The 21,374-nt window shown below is 36.3% G+C and overlaps 1 protein-coding gene across 10 annotated transcripts in view; it reads left to right on the top strand.

The window, feature by feature from the left end:
* The window catches only part of trdn (triadin), a 62,898-nt gene that overhangs the window by 3,524 nt on the left and 38,000 nt on the right, over nt 1-21,374 (top strand). For 9 of the 10 annotated variants that reach the window (XM_082148190.1, XM_082148196.1, XM_082148195.1 and 6 more), the window contains exons 2-7: nt 440-649; nt 1,524-1,562; nt 6,992-7,045; nt 9,205-9,318; nt 16,003-16,029; nt 20,108-20,134. In XM_082148190.1, the coding sequence (XP_082004316.1) occupies nt 440-649; nt 1,524-1,562; nt 6,992-7,045; nt 9,205-9,318; nt 16,003-16,029; nt 20,108-20,134 (471 nt within the window). The remainder of the gene's footprint in view (nt 1-439; nt 650-1,523; nt 1,563-6,991; nt 7,046-9,204; nt 9,319-16,002; nt 16,030-20,107; nt 20,135-21,374) is intronic. The other variant, XM_082148192.1, reaches the window with a different exon arrangement.

Raw genomic sequence — 21,374 nt, 5'->3', positions numbered from 1 at the left:
GAGAAAGTCAAGTTCCAAATAGGACAACTATATGACATTGTATATTGTAGGTCTTCTGTTCTTCCAACAAAGTGATTGTCACTTCAGATCAATACCTTTCAAATCAAGGCAAAAATTGATACACTCATGAATACACAAACTGTAGGAAAACGGTTGTTATCTTTGGCTCAACTCTTCCTTTAAATGTCATGGTAGCTAGCTGGTTTAATATTGTTCCAATGTGATCAATCAGCTCTGCTCTACCCATCATGGACTCCAAACAACCAAGATGTCAATCCCTCCAGTGACTACTATACAAACAGGACCTTATTTTTGCTATAAATGACCAGCTCGAACCAGTTTGAAACCATTTAGAATGTTTTTTATGGGTTTACCTGTTTTGTCCAGCAAAGATCATGTTTGCACTTATACATTTCTAAATCTCTATCTGTCCCTACAGCGCGGTCCTCCACCACCACGACTACCATAGTCGAGACCAAAAATGACGTGAGTGCACATCCAGCACGTTCGTCCAAGCGCACCATGACCGATGACCTGTACAGCACGTTCAGCTCACCCATGGCCTGGATCCTCGTGCTGGCTCTCGTCATAACATGGTCAGCCGTGGCCATCATCATGTTTGACCTGCTCGACACCAAGGATCTTGAAGGTAGGTCTATCTCTCTTATCTTTGTCTAATTCCCTTCGATGGAGAGTTATTTTGGTACAGTTGTCCTGAAGGGTAAGGTTGGGCGCAGCAGTCGATTATTACGTAGGCTATCTGATTGGGGGCTTTATAACAGCACATTCACTTTAACTCTTGGTAAAAACAGGACCCAGATGAAGCGTAATTGGGTGCTTGGATGAGCTTTTACAATGTGATAAAGCTCAGAGCTTGTTTTCTGGCTGGAAGTTTATCAGCAGTGCCACAGGGCAAACTTGTGAGGCTTCTAAGAGAGGGAGGGAGGGATATTGACTGGATCCTGATAGCATTGACAGTGACAAAGATAGATAGGGTGTCCCGTTGGCGGGCTGCTATCAGCCACCGCTGCATTCATGCAGAGTGCTGAAAAAGTCCTTGTAGGACACCGTTTTACCTTGTATAACCACCTGATGATACATTAGAGTTCATTGTTGATGCAAGGAAGATGATAGAATGGTTGTTTTTGGTGTTGAATTGCTTGAAGTTGCAATCATTTGTTTCTCAGCGTGACTCAGTAATTCCATAATGACAATTTTGAACTCCTTCAACTGTTTAAAAAAATTGTCATTGTTTAGAAGGATTTATCACTGTCATTGAGATCACATCACAACTCATTCACAATTCATTCCATCAAAAGCTCTAGAACACAAACACATTAACTCATTTTGGAAAGTATTTCAAAATGGAAACATTAGACTTTCATTTCATGTAGTTCACTACATGAAACACACCACCCCACATAGTAGGTGTCACATTTACATTTAATTATTTCTAATAAGTTTCCCTCCTTTTTCCACCCTGTCCATCATCATGTGTCATCCTGTTGCCATCCAATAAAAAGCCCATACATTATACTGTGACGACCCCTGTTTACCACCTGGTAAAGACTCTCTGCCTGCAGTTCAGTGCTAATGCCTGTTTGTGTGTGTGCGTGTGTTTTTCCTGCATGCAAACAGGGAGCAACTGTCACTATCATCTCAAACATTCATTCAGACATGCAAATATGCTGAACCATCTAATATGCCTGTCACGAACACGACATCACTTCCTCTAGACTGTCATGCATTCCATTCAGAGTGACACTCCACCTTTGATTTTATCATAATGACAAAGTGAATTGTGGAGCTAAGTTCACTTTGAAAGTAGATCGCACAATGCTTTATGGTAATAAAAAAAAAAAAGTGATTGCTTCTGATTTTAGACACCTGATCAAATTTTACATTCGTTTCAATCACCTCCAGAAAAAGCCAATCTCCTTTGGAGTGCTTGTATTAGAAAATGCACAACTGCGTTATTAATATTTCTCTATACACTGCAAAGAAGCATTTTTATCTTGCTTTCCATTAGTATATAAATAATTGATCTAAAACGAGATCAATTTACTTTACGCAACATTACATAATGTATCTTGAATTTTTCTAAACCACTGGCAAAGAGTTTGTTCTCCTGTTATGAGATATAAACAAAAATATGAGAAATAATTTAAGATATATAATTTTTTAAATCTCAATACTAAATTCTGCTTCAAGTACAATTATCTTGTTTTAATATTTAGATATTTAAATGAAAAATACAACTTTTGCCTTTAAGGAAAAATAATTAAAGGAAAAGATTATTAACAGTGTGGAAAAATAAAAAGGTGTTGTGTCACCAGAATGTAAGTGTTCGTCTTTCACAATGCATAAAATAATGGTTTACTTTGGTCTCAAAATGAAACACATTTGCTTTGCAAAATAACACTTTTGCTGTACATTTATTTCAACGTGAAACTAATTTAAGCTCAAGAGACCAATAAAAGCTTCTCTATTGTGATTTAGATTTAAATTCACCTGATAAGACCTGATATCATGGTATGGGCTTGATATATAGGCCATAATACAGTATGGCATCATCAAAAAGCTTGCAGAACTGGTTTTCAGTAAAAATATATTGAACTTTTTATTTCAAACAGCAAACTGTATATTTTTTGTGAGACTTTAAACCATAATTTTATTCGAGCCAGCATGACATCAATAAGCTTTGTGCCAATTGCTCCCTTCCACCCTGTGATGATATCCAACATTCATGAGTTGGCGTCTACTTTGCGATATTGCTTTCAATAAGCCTCAAATTATTCAATCAATTAATTTTATTCTAACATCGATAACTATGCTTTGAGAGCACTGTAGCTTGACTTCGTTTATTAACTGTGTGGTATTGAACGGCAACTCCTCCTTGCCATGCAGAATGATTTGATTCTTCTTTTCATTAAATGCATTGAGCAAAACAATGATATTTTACCTGTAGAATATTAATGCAGTATTCTATGTTGCAGATTTCTCACGTTCTTTACAGGAGAAGGAATATATACTTTAATTTCCCTCTCAATGCACAGCTAAGCCTGGAGAAATGGCCTCGTAGGCTACGCGATGCGGAATCACGGGGAGGAAGTTGGCACTTTGGCCCATCTTAACACAGCCTTGCATTTACAGAGTCTTTACCATTTGACTTCAGGTGGTCTATAACAGTGGTTCTCACCTGGTTTTGCTTATGAACCCAGTTTTTTTGCAATGAACAGTCCAAAACAGTACTAAAACTGTCTAAAACTAAACAGAAATATCCATAACAAAAAAGTTAACTAATATGATTATTTTACCTTGTGTGGCTAAACTGCAATGGGTTTTTGAGAATGAAGGGATGTTACGCAACCTTTCCATGTTGCCATCCATCTTTGTTTTGCTAGCAAGTCCCACCAGTTGAGAGCCACTGTTCTACAAAACAATAAAGAGTACATGTATTTCCACCAATTACATTGAATGGCAAGAGAATTGTGATGACAATAAAGTTTTTTTTTATAGGTATAAGATATATCAGAACTAATCTGCCACTGCCTCAGATGGCAGGATTATGTCACATACAAAATTCAACACGTTGTGTAAACATACACATATGATTGGTAACACACTGTTATTCCCTTTACTGTTGGTGAGCTGTGGTCATGAAAAGACGAGTAGAGCGCAGAGGACTGTGCAATGAAAGTGAAGGGTGAGGCTCTGCTTACTTTCAAGTAGGGCTGGGCGATAAAACGATAACGATATGTATCGCGATAGACACGTAATCAATATCAATAAAAAATGCGTTCGATAAAACGTTCGATAATTATTTATTTATTTTTTTCGTTGGAAGAAACCAGCAAAGCAAGTTTGATTGCATGAACAAAGGCACTCACTCTCTAGTAACTAGATAAAACAGAAAAAGTCAGCTCGCCTGACTTAAAGTCTGACCGTAGTCAGACCAATGTCGTCTGCAGATTATGCAAGACCGTCGTCAGTTTTTCTGTTATTCGCGTGCTTATGCGCTGTTCTAGCTAGTTTCTCAGCGCATACATGTGAAGCTCACATGCACTAAAAGCCTGTCTACCAGCGCCTGAATACTAAGTTATCTTTCGAGTCTTATTTTGCTAATACTGTTATACACACAAGGTTTACATAAACTAGTCGGATATGTCTAAAGTGAAAGCAAACTTGAGAAAATTGAGAGAAAATCTGCTTGTCAAATGCGTGTATAATAGACGCGTCGCGCGCAGCTCTTAAAGAGACAGTAGTAATAGTAAACACGCTGCCGCTTGTCCTTAAAGGGATAGTTCACCCAAAAATAAAAATTATCTCATTATTTACGCACTCTAATGTTGTTCCAAACCTGTATTAATTGCCTTCTAATATTTTCTAATATTAATATTTTGAAGAATGTGGGTATCCAAACAGTAGCTGGTCCCCATTGACTTCCATAGGAGGAAAAATATACTATGGAAGTCACTGGGGTACATCAACTGTTTGGTTACCCACATTCTTCCAAATAACTTTTATTTTCAACAGAAGAAAGAAACTTATTCGAGTTTAAAACAACGTGAGAGAGTAAATTATGAAAATTAGAATTTTAAGGAGAACTATCCCTTTAATGTTAATAAAACAACAAAATGTAAAGAGAAAATCACTCACTGCTCTTGACTAATAACTTTATTAATAGCTTTAATAAGTATCAATGTATAATTTATAGAAAATAGAAAGAAATAGATTTATATAATTTATAGAAAGAAATCGTAATATAATATTTTTGCCATATCGCCCACCCCTTTATAAAGCATTTCTTACGTATTCTTTAATTTTGCACCTTAATGTTAAGAGATAATTGTTAAGTGTTCATTGTGATTTTAGACTTTTGAGTTTTCCATGGTCGTGTTGACATTTCTGCCTTTTTAACTGATGGGATTATAATCAGAGGTAGGTTAAGTTTAAAATAAAAAATCTTTAAATGTAATATATTTGTCTCCTGGACTGGTCTTTATTTTAAATATGTTATAAAAAAATTCAATAATTATCGATATCGACCGATATGAAACACTTATATCGTGATACAGTTTTCAGCCATATCGCCCAGCCCTACTTTCAAGACAGGATTCAAAGACCGTGTTCCCCAGTGCCATGACTGAGATTCTCTGTTGGGAATGATACCCCTCATGCCTGAGTTTCTAAGATGTGGAATAGTGTCCTCTTTTTGCCCTGGAGCCTCAGTTACATGACTGGTCTATGCAACAGTATAAGTCTAAGAACAACATATAGGTGGTGCACATACTCACTTTCTAAGCAACTGCATCAGAGCTCCTCAGAACATATAAAATTAAATTAAAAGTACAAAATATTGGTAAAACTAATGTTTGTCTATTATAGCACTTGTATTTGACTGTTATTATGCCAAGTAGGGCATGTTCCTTGATCATATTTCCTATTTGGTCACAGAGCAACCAATCAACCTACCATTTCCCATTCAGGAACATGTCCTGGCAAAATCACAGTCACCATATCATAACCATGAAAAACTGCAGGGCTAGATTTGCAACTATGCAGAATAATGTAATGTATAATGAGCAAATAAATGAATTTTTCCACCAAATGACATTCCTGTAAAAAAAAAGAAAAAAAAGAAAAGTTCTTGTTCAGTATTTTTTCCAATCTCATTTCCCAATATTTGTTATACCCAATTGGATAAATATTATTTTTCAGTATTTTTTCTGCATATCTATCAGTGAAAAAAAACAAAACAGTTTACCAAAGGAGTATAAGGACAATGAGAGTAATTCAATAAATATTCATTAAAAAAAAAAAAAAAAGTCTTCTGAAAAAAAAAGCAATTTTGCTTCTCATGTACATTTATCTTATTTTAATAATGATTAGACAAAGAGGAAAAGAAAAACAGATTAAGAAAATGATTTTCTGCATTGATATGAACAGCAACCATTTCACTGACTGAACCAGCACATTATCACTTATGCAAACAAATAACCATATAATTTAAAGTACACACCTAATTTAACATATAAAAACTGCATTGAACTCTCTGTAATTTGTCCTCAAGATATACAATTCAAAATCATTGTGTATTTAGTTAAGCATTCATCTGTATGGTTTTCTGTCCCTTATATTGATTTCAAAAGCTTAGCTGCACTGCCCTGAGGAAAGTGTCTTAGGAGATTGAGTTATCTATTATAGAGACATCAACTTTGGAATGTATTATGGAAACAATGTATTATGGATATATAGCACATCTTAGGTTATTGGTCATGTTTTGATTACAGACTTTGGTGTGTTGGCAAAAATATGGAGGTGTCACATGTGAGATTATTGGGTCTTTCTCTAAATAGAAACATATAACAGGTATTATATATTTTTTATATTATATTAGCAGCATATTTTCCTTTCCTACAAGTTTACACGTCACACTCAAGCACTCAAAAATGTAAAATATTGTCAGTTTTGAGAGTGAAAGCTTATGTAGAATTTCCATAAAGTAGGTTCAAAAGTTAATCAAACAAATGTCACTGAATTCATCAGTATTGCATTAGCATCTCTGTGTAAAGGAGATGTCACAATTACGTTACGAGGCATGAATTTCAATGCAGCCAGAAGCAGACATGAGAAAAGAGTGTGACAATTTAATTTGCTATAATAAATGCTCTAAAAAAAAGAGACCACACTACAGCGACTTACATAACACATTCACACTACATATGTATCCTGCTTCCATACCAGTTGTGCCAAAATGTGAATGTTTGCAGTTTCATTTTCACTGTGACATGGATTAATATGATGTCTCTTTTCGGACCTTCCCTGTGATTTTGTGCTGTAAGAGTGATTGTGTTTTGTTTATAATGGTGGCTAAATGAGCCTGTTTATCCTGCCTACAGTTCTGAGCATGCTCAGTGAGGGTGACCCAATGAGAGTGTATGCGTGTTGCTATCACACACCTCTGCTTCTGTGTCTCTCATCCTAACAGGACCTCAGCCACACCGTGTCAGGAAAACATTAAAGGAAACAGGCAGCCTTAGAGGCAAGCCATCTTATTACATCTTACGCATACAAGCAGCGATCATGTAGTGACCAACAAATTTGAAATAGTTATCTAAATTAATAAGCCACAGTTTTAAAAATGTGAATTTCACTGTAAATGTAATTTCCTCATCCTGAATGGCATCTTCAAGCAGCATTTTTAAGGGATGCAAACCCTTTTCAATGTCAAGGTGACAAGATCTTTAAAGGTGATGCGAGTCTCCTTTCCCAATTTAATTTGTAAAAAGATCTTTAACCTGTTTTACGGTCACTGAGTTTAGATCTGAACTATGACTACAGACCTATGGTTGGTTTCTTTGTGGCAGATTATTGCAAAAGTAGTTAAAAAAAAAGTTTAGAAGTTTACCATAGAAGCAAATGTACAGGACTAAACCATTTTTATTTTATACAAAATATATATTTGACTAAATAATTTGGACTCTAAATTGCTGGAACATCAAAGACATATGTATAATCAAGTTGTGTTCCAAATTTAGCCAGCTAAAGTAGCATTTCCATGATAACACAATGTCCAATTTCAAAATGGTTTAATTTTTACCTAATTTATGATGATTACTAAAATAAGTGCTTCACGTGTCCCGTTACTGGGATCTAAGAAATCACCCACTTTACCTTTAATTAAGAAAATGTTAGTAAATTATAATAATAATACTATTATCCATCACAATTCGAAATACCATTTTGTGCTAATTAACATAATGAAATATGGCTATGCAAGTCATTATCGACCTAATAGGCTTTTTAGATTTACAACATTTTTCAACTAAAACAGCTTTACTGCCCATCTAATGTACCTTTACAAGCTAACTTTAACACATGCAGATTATAATAGTTGACCACCAGAATATTTTATAATCATATACTAATTTATTCTAACAGGAAAAGTGAACATCAGGGTGTTTAGAGGCTATAATAGAGGTCTGATGAGTCTGGAGTCTGTGCATGAAGTCACGTCACCTCTGCATAATGGCTTCTGGTAAAATGGCTTTGACTCGGGTCATGCTGTTCACCTGCTGATAACTGCAGACAGACAGGCACTACATGATGATGTGTGAAATATGATGAGTATTCCTGTCGATGGGCAGTGGAAAGCAGGAAAACTCCCCAAACTTATCCAAAATGGAAACAAGTTTAACTGACTTGGCAATGGCATTAATATTTGTAGATCCATATATGCGCCTGTCTTTTTTTATGACATGTGGGTGTTAAATCCTTTTCGAGGCTGAATTTGAAATCATCAGATCTTGTCTTGTTATTGAAGATGTCATTCCGGTTCAATAGTACACTGATTATCTGAAAGCAAGATAAGCATACAGTACATGGCCAAAAGTATGTGAACACCTGCTTCTAATGAAATGGTTTGGATTGCAGCTACATCATTACTGAAAAAAGCATAAATTGTGGGGTTTCAAACTTTCTGAGGCCAAGGACCCTAAAAATAATGATCCAATATTAATGAGGAACCCCCTTCCAAAAATATATGATCTAAAAACCCTTTTGTGAAAGAAAAATGATAGCATGATATAATAAAGGTACATCTTGCCTCCATAATTAAATAATTGCCTATGTCATTAAAAACAATATGTGACAGTATAAATGGCAAATATTTAAATTTAGAAAACAAGTGTATATGGCTCAAACAATAATATAATCAGTTACAGTGTATCTTTTTATTCCCACTATGACAGTAAGATTTATAGAGCTGATATAAGAAATATTTTTTTCACAAGAATATATGCAGACTTGTTTACTGTTAAAAAAATAAAATAATACTGTCAATAATATATAAAACTCATGATTGCTTGTCTAAGCAGAATGAAAAAGTAATAATGTCAAATTCAAACAACAACAAGTGCAACAACAACTCCCAATTAAATGTCCATGATTTTGAAACGTTCCACCAGCAGATAATGATGTGGTGTTCAAGTGTTCAGGTATTACATACTTTCGGCCATATATATAGCTTTTGAGCTGGATTTTACACTGATAAAGATTTTGTAGAGCATTGACAAACAGACTGATAGTTTAGAAGTTTTTGCTGTTGTTATTAGAGCTGGTTAAATGGCTGTAAGTGAATGTACAGTTTGATGAGTGTATGGAAATATGTCTCAAGATGCCCTGTCTAAAACATGCTCTTAGGGGGCCCTGATCCTATGAAGGCGATGAACGAAGCAATGGATGACACTACCGATTGGATAACGTCAATCTTGACTTTTTTGACTAATTTGGTAGCACCAGAAGAAGAGGATGAAGGTATATACACTTGTTGTGGCCTTTCTTTCACAATAGCAGCATGATTACACAACAAAGTGTTTACTGTAATATCAACAACATCTCAGAAACCACAGACTAACTCAAAGCGGTTTGATCTGACGAGCCATGTGTACTAATAGGACTTATTAGAAATTTGAGCTGGCTTTTATTGGTCACGTTTTCCCCCTTCTGCAACCTGGTTTAAATCTGGTTTCCCTAAGGGATTGAAGAATAGCATGGATCAAATTTGTGTAAATATTTAGTTTTAAGCAATCTATATTCTGACATAATATTACAAGGTCTGCTAGAAAATTCTAAATGGTGTGTGTCATAACCAGAAATATTAAAGGAATGGGTCACTATTTTACAGCTTTACACCCCAAAGAAGAGTTTTGAGAAAGAGGACGAGGAATGTCTACCAGGAACTGTCTGCCACATGTGTGATTCTACAAAATAACAATAAAAACCAAACAAAACAGTATCACATCTCTGTCATTAATCTCGCACATCAAATCTTTTTGGTTTCTTCTGATAATAATCTCAAGTTAAGTTGATTCACAAAGACATTCACAAAGACATATACGTAATATGCAGTAACATTTATCCAAGGCAACTTGCAAATGAGAATACAAGCATAAGCAATTGATTGAAAGGGGACAATACAAGTAATGCTACTGTACAGAATTTAATTTGAGTAATAGAAGAGTATATAATATAATATAATATAATATAATATAATATAATATAATATAATATAATATAATATAATATAATATAATAAGGCTAGTTGGCTGGAGATTTTTTTTGTTTGAATATGAGAAAACTCTAATTCAATATTAATTCTAGGAAAGCAAGTCTTAATGTCTTGCAATTCTTTTATTTCGAAAGTAACTTTAAGTTAAGAATTTCTCTCTATATTTTTTTTACTGGAAAACAAGACAGCAATACTGATTAAGGAAATTATGTTTGCAGTTTAGTGCAAGAGAACAGATGATGCACTATTTGTGATATTTGTCACTATTGGAGAACAGTGAATCTCAGAAAAAAAGAGAAGCAAAACAACATGAGACATCTTAATCTCCCCTCTGTAATTTTGGAAGCTAATGAGTCATTGTGGTCTCATTGAGGCCAGCTCATATGGCCCTGTCTTTAACCACAGATGCACTTAGAAAGGTCAGAAGAAATGTTTATTAGGTGCTCTATCTCGTCTCCTTTTTATCCTGATTTTGTATCAAGTTTAGCCTAGTAAATTCTCTTTAACTTCCATGACTTCCATGACCTTGAAAATGTATCACATCTGTTACACTATCCAACTCATACAATGATGGAAGGTTAACAAACAAAACTGCCATTAAAACTGACACTTTTAATAAAGGCAAATATAAGCCTATTTGCTTTAATCTTCAATCAAAATCTCCAAAGATAAATAAGGCCTATGAAGATTAAATAAGACCTATGAAATAATGAATCTGACCACAGACCACTGTAATCAATTAGGAAACCTATAAAACCAGAAGACTCATTACAAGAGTTTTAAGATCTACATAATTCACATTACTAAATTAGTAGTATTTAGCATTGAGCTGAGCACAAACGTTTGAAATCATCTAAATAAAATCCAGCAGAAATAAATGTTTAATAGAGCTGTCAGAAAACAAATGAAGTACACATATGCACAGTGAACACATTCAGATGCATCAATAAAGAGAGCTCAAAACAAAGAGAGGCACAAAAGTGACATTGCCAAGATTGTTGAACCAATAACACGCTTGGCTAAGATTCTTCATAAGTCACCTTGAGGTGCTCTGAATAAATGCATGTGGACTGACTGCCACATTGCTTCAATACCTCCAGTTATAAATGAATGATTTCAGATAAATACATAACATACCAACAGAATAATCTCAGCAAAACAAAAACATTGCAAGTACACAAGGTATACAAACTGATCACAATACTAATATATATATATATATATATATATATATATATATATGAAGAGTTCAGATGCAAAAGCCTCTAAGTGCCATCTGAAATTTTCTTATAGAATGATCATTTTTATCAAGCGCGTATATTTAAGTTTAGTAATTTCACTTTAATGACAATTAGGTAGTCTTCATTGCCATTTAAGTGAAATTACTGAACTTACATATACGAGCTTGATAAAAATTATCATTCTAGAAGAAAATTTAAGATGGCACTTAAAGGCTTTTGCATCTGAACTCTTCATATATATTTAAATATATATATATATATATATATATATATATATATATATATATATATATATATATATATATATATATATAGGTCATTCTTGGGATTCAGTAATATTTCAACCTGGATTTGTTTTTGTTTTAAACTACATATAATTATTTTTCTAAATATCCCACATCATTAGGCACATCAAACCTCCAACAATTCATATTTTCCCACCTCAGGCATTAAAGGCCTTTAATTATTTTCAGTTTTCAATTTTTCCCCTGATTTAACTTTTATTCTATTCTATTATTCAATTTAGATGTTTAATTAAAACCACAATTTTATTGTGTTAACTATTTATTCCCCAAAAGAATAGTTGAGAATAGTGTGGCAGGGTCGAAGACTGTAACCGGTTTAAAGGGAGACATTGCCTTCAAATTTATATTTTAAATTTGACCTCGATCTCATATTGTGCCCTTCCGTCAATATCTGCATGCACAACACAGTCTTTCTGCTGCTGATGTGGCTGCCATTTCTGACATAGGATGCTTGTCAATGATTAAGTGGACACAATACATCAAATATTCTAAATTATGATTTTAAATCATGATTTTGTTAAGTATATCTTTACTGAAACCATGACTATTTTATATTTTTTATTACATTTATTCATAAATGAAGTAAAAAAAACTCAACCCTGTCACAAATGTTGAACCCAGAAACAATAAATACATGACAGGGTTTTTTGCTCAAAATGGCCACTGCTCCTCTTGTAGTGTAGGAGAGTATATCATAAATGGCAGTAATGAAATAAGAACATTGTATGGATTAAAATAAAATTTTGAAAAAATAATAATTTTCCATCTTAATTGTATGTGATGGGGTTGAGTTGTTAAGCTTAACAGTACCCTCCCTGACCATAATACGACTCAAACATATGAATAAAAAGTATGATACTACATACCTTCTTCTGCACCACGGTTAAAGAGACCTGAATGATGTCATTTCTGATAAATTATGTCACATATGGGTGGAATCTAAATTATTATAGGCTGAGAATGGTTGGCATAATATGACAGGGTTAAGTTCAGACTGAGGGACATAACTTTATAGTGTTTTTTTGTTTTGTTTTTTTTCACAAGAAAGTAACACAAATAAATACTTACAATACTGCCCAAAATGATACACTATGCGAATTTTGTTAAACATTTTCTAAGTAAAAATTCAGTGAAGTAACTCAGGGACATGACAAAAATGAATGCTTATACGATAGAAATAAGACATAATTTTATGATAAAAAATATTTAAATGCAATAATGATTGTATTCATTATAAATGGACATAGGTGAACCACCACTGAAATATTACAGAATCCCAGGAATGACCCATAATAAATATAGGAATGACCCATAATATCTATATATCTATATATATATATATAGGCTATATACAGTGTGTGCAGAATTATTAGGCAAGTTGATTTTCTTACCATATTTTTTTTGCAGGCACATTTGACCAATTCCAAACCACATTAATCGCAATAACTACAATTAATTTTGTATTTAATCATTTATAAGTGATATATAATTGTTCATGAAGGCTGGAAATGAAAAACGCCTTATATTCAGGTGTGCATAATTATTAGGCACTTTTTCTTTTACAGATAAAATAAGCCAAAAAAGAGATTTAACTCAGACTGAAAAGTCAAAAAATTATTAAATGCCCATGAGAAGGATGCAATACTAATGAAATACTAGAGATTGCAGTTAAGGCATGAACATTGGAAAGTGAAATACTCATTGGGTCAGCAGGATCAGACAAAAACAGGTGGAGAAGAAATGACACATGTTAACTGCAAAATAATTAATAATTAAGGTGAAGAATTAAGTGTGAAACCATCAGGAACCCTTAAGTCTCCAGCGCCACCATTTTCCAGAACTGCAACCTACCTGGAGTCTCCAGAAGTGCAAGGTGTCAAGATCTCAGAGACTTAGGTTAGGTAAAGAATCCTAAAAAATGACCCCCACTTAATAAGAATCACAAGCTGAAGTGTAGTAAAATACATGAAGACTGGTTTTTTATAGGCTTTATAGACAGACAGATTGAGAGTGACTCTTGAAGGACCAGCACCACATCCTCTTCTACCACTATCTTAAGAATTCATCTTCCAGAATACATTTTAATAAGTTTTGGGAGTTAAATTTTTAGTCCATCTCCTACTCTGATGTCCGTTTTGCAGAGATGGACTAAAAATGAACTCCCAAAACTTACTGTCAGATTCTGGAAGATGAATTCTTCAAATAGTGGTAGAAGAGGATGTGGTGCTGGTCCTTCAAGAGTCACTCTCAATCTGTCTGTCTATAAAGCCTATAAAAAAACAGTCTTCATGTATTTTACTACACTTCAGCTTGTGATTCTTATTAAGTGGGGGTCATTTTTTAGGATTCTTTACCTAACCCAAGTCTCTGAGATCCTGACACCTTGCACTTCTGGAGACTCCAGGTAGGTTGCAGTTCTGGAAAATGGTGGCGCTGGAGACTTAAGAGTTCCTGATGGTTTCACACTTAATTCTTCACCTTAATTCTTAATTATTTTGCAGTTAACATGTGTCATTTCTTCTCCACCTGTTTTTGTCTGACCCTGCTGACCTAATGAGTATTTCAATTTCCAATGGTCATGCCTTAACTGCAATCTCTAGTATTGCATTAGTATTGCATCCTTCTCATGGGGATTTAATAATTTTTTACTTTTAAGTCTGAATTAAATCTCTTTTTTTGGCTTATTTTATCTGTAAAAGAAAACTTGCCTAATAATTATGCACACCTGAATATAAGGCGTTTTTTCATGAACAATTATATATCACTTATAAATGATTAAATACAAAATTAATAGTAGTTACTATGATTAATGTGGTTTGGAATTGGTAAAATGTGACTGGAAAAAAATATGATCAGAAAATCAACGTGCCTAATAATTCTGCACGCACTGTATATATATATATATATATATATAAATACACACACACACACACACAAAGTAAAAGAAAATGCCTCATTTCCAGTATCCAGACAGACGAGTGTCAGACGGCAGCGTGCAGTGTGTGCTGTTTTGAAACTGAAGATGAAAAATGTCTTTACCCGAGTCGTTCACAAGCAGCACGTGCAGATGTTGAACTTCATAAAATCCTTTGCATCGCTAGCAAACGATAGAAATGTATGTATTTCGAGGTTTTCTTTCAAAGGTCTGTAAGTAAATATTAATTTAATAAGACACTCTTTTGTCTCTCTGTGCAGTGACTTTAGTATTTTCGTCAATGTTGATGTCGCAGGGAACCGCTCCAAACGATTTAGTGCGTGAGTGAACTGAATGATTCACTCTACGATTCATTGATATGAACCGATTCAAATGCGTGAATCATTTGAGAATTGGGCCTCGCTAGCGCTAGTTTCGATTCGAAACTGACAGAAAATACCACGTTTATGGAATTCCAAACAAACCATTGCCATTTTATCATACTGAATTAACCTATAATGTTTTTGACAAATGTCACAGCCAGGGATAAAAAAACAAACAAAAAAAACAAACAAATTTTTATGTAAAAACTGTAGTAGAAAAATTGTTTCCACTAGCAACTTAGTAGAAAAATTACTCCATGGCTTGAATTGCATTATTCACACACCACACAAGAATTTGAATTAGAAAGACAAGAAGAGGAATTCACTGAATTGCAATTAAACAGGTGATGCATTCTGGGAAATAAGTGTTCTTCCGCCTATATGTTTATTTATCAAATACAATGAAATATATGAACTACATGCACATTTTAAACTATGTGGCATTTCAATTGTCAATCTTTAATGTTGTATAATCTTATTTACCAGATTTGATAGTACTGTATACAGTAATGGGAATTTATGAACATATCAAAAAGTTACTTTCATAATCCTTTCTGGAAATGAGAAATGTAATTTTAAATCATGAAAAATATTACTCAACTCTCTATACAAAATCACCAATATGCTCTGCTTTTAATTTGAGCACCAAAGGATGTATTTACAGATCAGACTGGAATAAAACAGGCTCGCCAGATCAATTCGCTCAGCAGACAAACAAGCTAATTAATTAAACATTCTAATTGCACACATGTAAATGCATCATCGGGCATAAAGGTGGCTTCACATGCCGAATAATTTTGATTTGAACCTGTTTGTCGCATGCAAATTAAATGTGTAAAAAGTGTGAAATACAAAGATTACAACACTTCTCTCTCTGTGTGTGTGTGTGTACTGATGTTGACATGCCCTTTTTTATAGAAGATCTTAGAGGCCAGGAATAAAAGTGCTGTGGACTGCAGACAAGCCTTTTCCCTTCTCTGATCCACATTTATAATTTATTCAACTCTCATCAATGTTTCAAAAGATCTATTTTGTAGGTTCTTCTCTAACACTGTCTTCTGTATTCCTTCCTCCTCTGCCAATTTAGGTGATCATCATTTTGTGAAGAAAAAAGGTTAGTATCATTCTCTGTGCTCCTTCACTTTGAACATGCACACATAAGATATGCATCATTTTAAAGGTGCACAAAAATTCTATTTTAATTGTTTGACATAAATAAATGAATAGTGTTTAAAATCAGCATGAGATGAAGAATTCAGTCATATGCGTTAGGGTAGGATATACCAAGCCTTTTGCACATCTTAAACATGGCCACTACTTGAGCTTTTCCCCTCTGGCCTGACCTTGTGAGGTGTACTTTCTTCTTCATGATTTTCTGAAGCATTTATTCTCCATTTAAAGTGGACTACGACAGCACTTTAAGGGTGTCAAGTGGTGTTTGGCATAAATAATGATATTCAGACAGTTGTTTTGAGAATTGATACATTACTGCTGAACTAAATAAATATGCAAATCTCCTCGCAAAACACTTCTCACATTAGGTTTGTGGGACTTTCAGCTGTTAATTGAGGAAGTATTAGGGGCAATATTTGAAGAGCAAATCATTAGTTGCCTGAAAGGGTGAATATTTTGTCAGGTTGTTATTTTTATTTTTTTTATTTTTTGCATAAAGCAATGAGTTTGGAGTACCATATTCAAATTAAAGCCTCACAAAATGTATTAGGCTACAAATTGGGTTCTTACAAAGTAGTGTACCTTGTCATTGATGATATTAAATAGATAGTTCACTCAAAAAATTAAAATGTTGTTCCGAACCCCTAAGGTTTTCAATCTTCTGTCGAGCACTACAGAATTTTGACACTCTTTTCCATTCAATGCAAAGTGAATGGTGACCATTGGCAATAAGTGTAAACAATTATTTAAAAAATCCCTAAAAAGCATGTATGCAACGGAAAGAAATTGTGCTATTTACTATGTTATGAGAGGTGGAGAGGAAGATATGACTATGTACACTTTTATGATACTTTTATGGTGCTTTTTTGGTGTCATTTTTGGAGCTTGACAGCCTGTGGGCACCATTAAAGGGAAAATTCTGTCATTAATTACTCACCCTATGAAGATCAAATGAAGATCTTTTTTATGAAATCTGAGAGCTTTTTGTCCCTCCATTGACAGCATACCACTTTGAGGCTTCAAAAAGTTAAGAGATTGTAAAACTAATCCATATGAATTGAGCAGTTTAGTCCAAATTTTCTGAAGATACTCGATTGCTTTATATGATGAACAGATTTAATTTATGCTTTTATTCTCATATAAACATTGATTAGAGAGCATAAACAGAAGCTAAACCAGACCTGCTTGACCTCATTGGTTCTTGCGGAAGCTCAAATGTGCTGCGAAACACAAGAGAAACACATTGGTTCCTTTTCAGTCACTCACGTTCAACGTAGTCGACGTATCGACTGATTTGGATCATTCTTAGAGAGCCTGTCATCTTCGAGTATTGATAAAACGAGCCAATGCACACCTTGGCGTGCAAACTTTGCATCCTCGCTCTGCCCCGCAATGCACCACTTGTCTTTCACTTCGGAGCCGATCGGTCTTCATGACGGTTTCTCTGAAGAGTGTTGATTCATTCAACGAGTCGGTGCTTTTTGTGGAAGTCTCCCAGTGCTGGTGGTTCTACAGCTCGAATGCAGCGGTGGTCGCGAGCCTTCTCAGCTCTCAACTGTTTGTCTGACGGCCGGTTGAGGGCGAAGAAAGTGAGTGCTTCACTGGTACAGGCTGCACCATTCCTGTCAGTGTTGCCTGGATCATTCAACTGTGTGCTCCGGCACTGGTCAGAGTTTTTCGTTTCCTGAAAGAGCAACACGGGTGCGTTTGCGTCTTTTTAAAGATGTCATTCCACCCGTGCGTTTCTGGATGTGGTCGTTCCCTGTTCCCCTCTGATGGTCACATTAGTTGCATCACGTGTTTGGGATTACAGCATGCTGAAGCAGCTTTTGTGAATAGTTCATGTTCGAGACTCGCTTTCGTACGCGAAGGTGGAGTCCACATTACCACGCACCACCCTAGGATGCCGTGTGGGATGGGTGATCAGAGGATCATAGTGATGGCTTCCACGCCCAGTAACCAATCTCTGTGGGCCCCTCACTCCTCTATCACACCGCAGCCGGTGGAGCCCCCCGTTGAGCGCGCTGGACCCTCTGTAATGGACCGACCAGCGATTTCATTCGGGGCCCCTCCAGATGACAGGATGCCGATTTCGGCATCGGAGGGTGAGCTGCCGAAACGGGCCGAAACTATGCTGAAACGGGCCACCGAGGCTGTCGGGCTAGCATGGAATCCTCCACCGTCTCCCGAACAGTCTCGGTTGGATGATTGGTTTCTCGGGGCGGGGCGGGGCGGGGCGGGGCGGGCCAGGCCGTGCTGGTTCTTAGCCCGCCGCCCCGGTGCCTTTGTTTCCAAAAGTGCATGGAGAGCTTACCAGGTCGTGGACGGCACCTTTCTCTTCCAGAAACTGCCTGAGTAGCTCCTCCCTCCTCAGTACCCTTGGCGGAGGAGCGGTGAAGGGTTACAAGGCTATTCCTCCAGTGGAGCGGTCTGTCACGGCACACCTGTGTCCGGCGGCCGCTGCCTCTTGGACGGGGGATCCTCGTCTCTTGGCGTATCAATCCCAAGACACACCATGCCCCCCTGGGTTGTGAGCCCACTCCTCTAAAATGAGAGTGTAGCTTCTCCTTGGGCGTTGGCACAGGGTGCCTCGCTGACAGATGTTTGTAGAGCTTCGGGTTGGGCGACACAAAACACGTTCGCTAGAAAAATAGCCTATGTGTCGAGCCGGTTGCTTCCCGTGTGCTCCCTTCACATGAAGCCAGTTACACTGTGAGCCCGGTTCGAAGTGTCGGCTTGCTGCGCCATTCCCCTCCTATGGACCAGATACATGCACCATTTTTGCTCCAGTAGAGTTCCTCTTAGCCGAACCCTGTCGTGTTCCTCCACACCCTTCGGCAACGGACGTGGCGGAGCGTCCGATGCCAGGCCTAGCACTCGTATGCACTGGTGGAGCCTGTGCTAGGCTGGGCCCATATGTTGTGATCCCTACGGCGACTCCTATATGTGTATTCTTCCACAGTACGGCTCCCTGTGGTGAGCCCGTGTCTTTCCCTTGGAAGAGCCCCCTCTGCCATCACTGACCGGTGTGTCTCCCCCTGTTATAGGCTGGAGCCACCTCAGTGACATCCCATATGTTGTATTGCCAAGTGGGTCTTGCGGAACAGCAGTGACTTCCCTGGCCTAAGCCCTGTCCTATCTCCGCCTCAATAATGCTGGGGGATCAGGAGGCTTTTGTCTAGGCACTGGAATGTGGCAGCACTAGTGACGTTTTAATAGGGATCCCAATCAGTTGATATGTCAACTACGTTGAACGTGAACGACTGAAAGGGAACGTCTCGGTAACGTATGTAACCCTCGTTCCCGGAATGAGGGAATGGATACATAGTCCCGTCGCCACTATTGCTGGACCACCGCTGACTCCGGGCTCTGCTCGGCTCCTCAGCGAAAAACAAGTGGTGCGTGCATCCACTTCCATATTTTTTTCCGTGTTGCGGGGCGTGGATGCAAAGCTTGCACACCAAAATGTGTGCATTGGCTCGTTTGATCAATACTCGAAGATGACAGGCTCCCTAAGCGTGATCCTAATCAGTCGATATGTCGACTATGTCTCCATTCCCTCCTTCAGGGAACGAGGGTTACATACGTAACCGAGAAGTTCTATCAAGGTAACGTAACATGCTTGAGCTTCTGTTGGTTTAATACATGTTTATATGTGAATAAAAGCCTAATTTCAATCTGTTCATAGCATAAAGCGATCCAATTGTGTCTCTTCAGAAAATGTTGGACTAAACCACTGATCCTAAACCAAATGATGAAAGCATTTTAATTTTGGGTTAACTATCCTTTATACTGTTAGTTGGTATCATGTGTTAAAGTATGCCAAAACAGCATCATGATGAAGAAGCAGCTGACAAGGGTGCCTAAGATAGACTTGGATATTTATCTAAATTTTCACCATGCTGCATATACAACATAATTTTTTTTATTTTTTTTACCATGCATTAAACCTCACATTAACCAACTAACTTAATCACAGTTGTTCTTATATTCTTATGGTCTGTGTATCTCTCCTCTAGGAGAATTCCTGCCACCAAGAAAAAAAGGTCTGTGTCTTGAAGAGAGCTTGATGAGATTGCATTCATTAGAGAATACACAACCCATCAGCATAACAGATAACAGTTTGCTTGAGTCTGTAATTAACACATTTATATTAAAGTTGCATTAGGAGGGCAAGCATTAGAGTATTTTATGGAGAATGGGCATTATGCTGTCATTGATTGCATTTGGAGCCATGCATTCATAATCATTTCCCTTTGTGTTCACACACCCTAATTATGCTCCCCATGCTAATCAGTGTTCCATAAAGCTGCATGTATTTGTCTATTAACATCTTCATGAAATTATCATTAAGCTGGTAATGGTAAGCTCTAAATGGTAACGCTATTGCAGAAAGCATCTAAACACCATTATCAGTTTCAGCAAATGCAAATGTTTGTGAATAAAAATAGTCCCACATATGTGTAATAAAAGTCTGAATTTGATTATATGGGCAACACATTTGCTGTCATTTGTCATATTAACACTTAAGGGAACTCTGCAAGCCTCATAAATTGGTGTGCCCCTATTTTGCTTTAAAGGTACAGTCCATAATTGTTGACACAGGGACACCTAAGAGGGACACAGGGACACGCCCGTATTCATAAAGAATCTTAATGCAAAGAGTAGCTCCTAGTGACAAAAATCTAAGAAAATTCTTACTCTTAAAATTAAAGAAAAAATCCTAGTAAAGAAAAAAGTAATTCAGAAAGCATCTTAACCCTTAAAAGGGGTCTTAAGGTCAAAATTGTTAGGAGCACGGACGAGGACTTTTAAGAGGCTTAAGAGTTTCTTTAGCAGAGGAGAAAATGGCAGAAAGACGAAGAGGGAGAAGAAATGTGTTGCAGACAATGAATAACAGTGAGTTAATAAGACGCTATAGATTAGATCGTGCAGGGATCATGTTTGTTCCATTTGATACTTGTTTTTGGTTCAATCATTTTCCAAACAACAGTAAATGCAACCGAACCTTAAAAGCCACAAAAGTTTGAACAATTTGTTATTCTGACAATATATTGTACCATTAAGAGGCCTCATCAAGCTATGAGCAATATGCAGAGCTCCTTTGTGCATCAACAGTTTTACTAAAAAAAAAAAAAAAAAAAACTTGGAACCTGTTCGTTTGCATGTCTTCTAAGTATTCAACTATCTAATAGCATACTACTAAAGGGATGCTGTCACAGTAAAATACATAATATGCATAATCTATCTGATTATATGTTATGCACTGGATTGTGTATGTCTAGC

The sequence above is a fragment of the Leuciscus leuciscus genome (assembly GCF_965113295.1).
Source record: "Leuciscus leuciscus genome assembly, chromosome: 19".
Lineage (NCBI taxonomy): Eukaryota > Metazoa > Chordata > Actinopteri > Cypriniformes > Leuciscidae > Leuciscus > Leuciscus leuciscus.
Note: the sequence above shows the minus strand (reverse complement) of the source record. Positions and strands in the feature narration are given on the sequence as shown.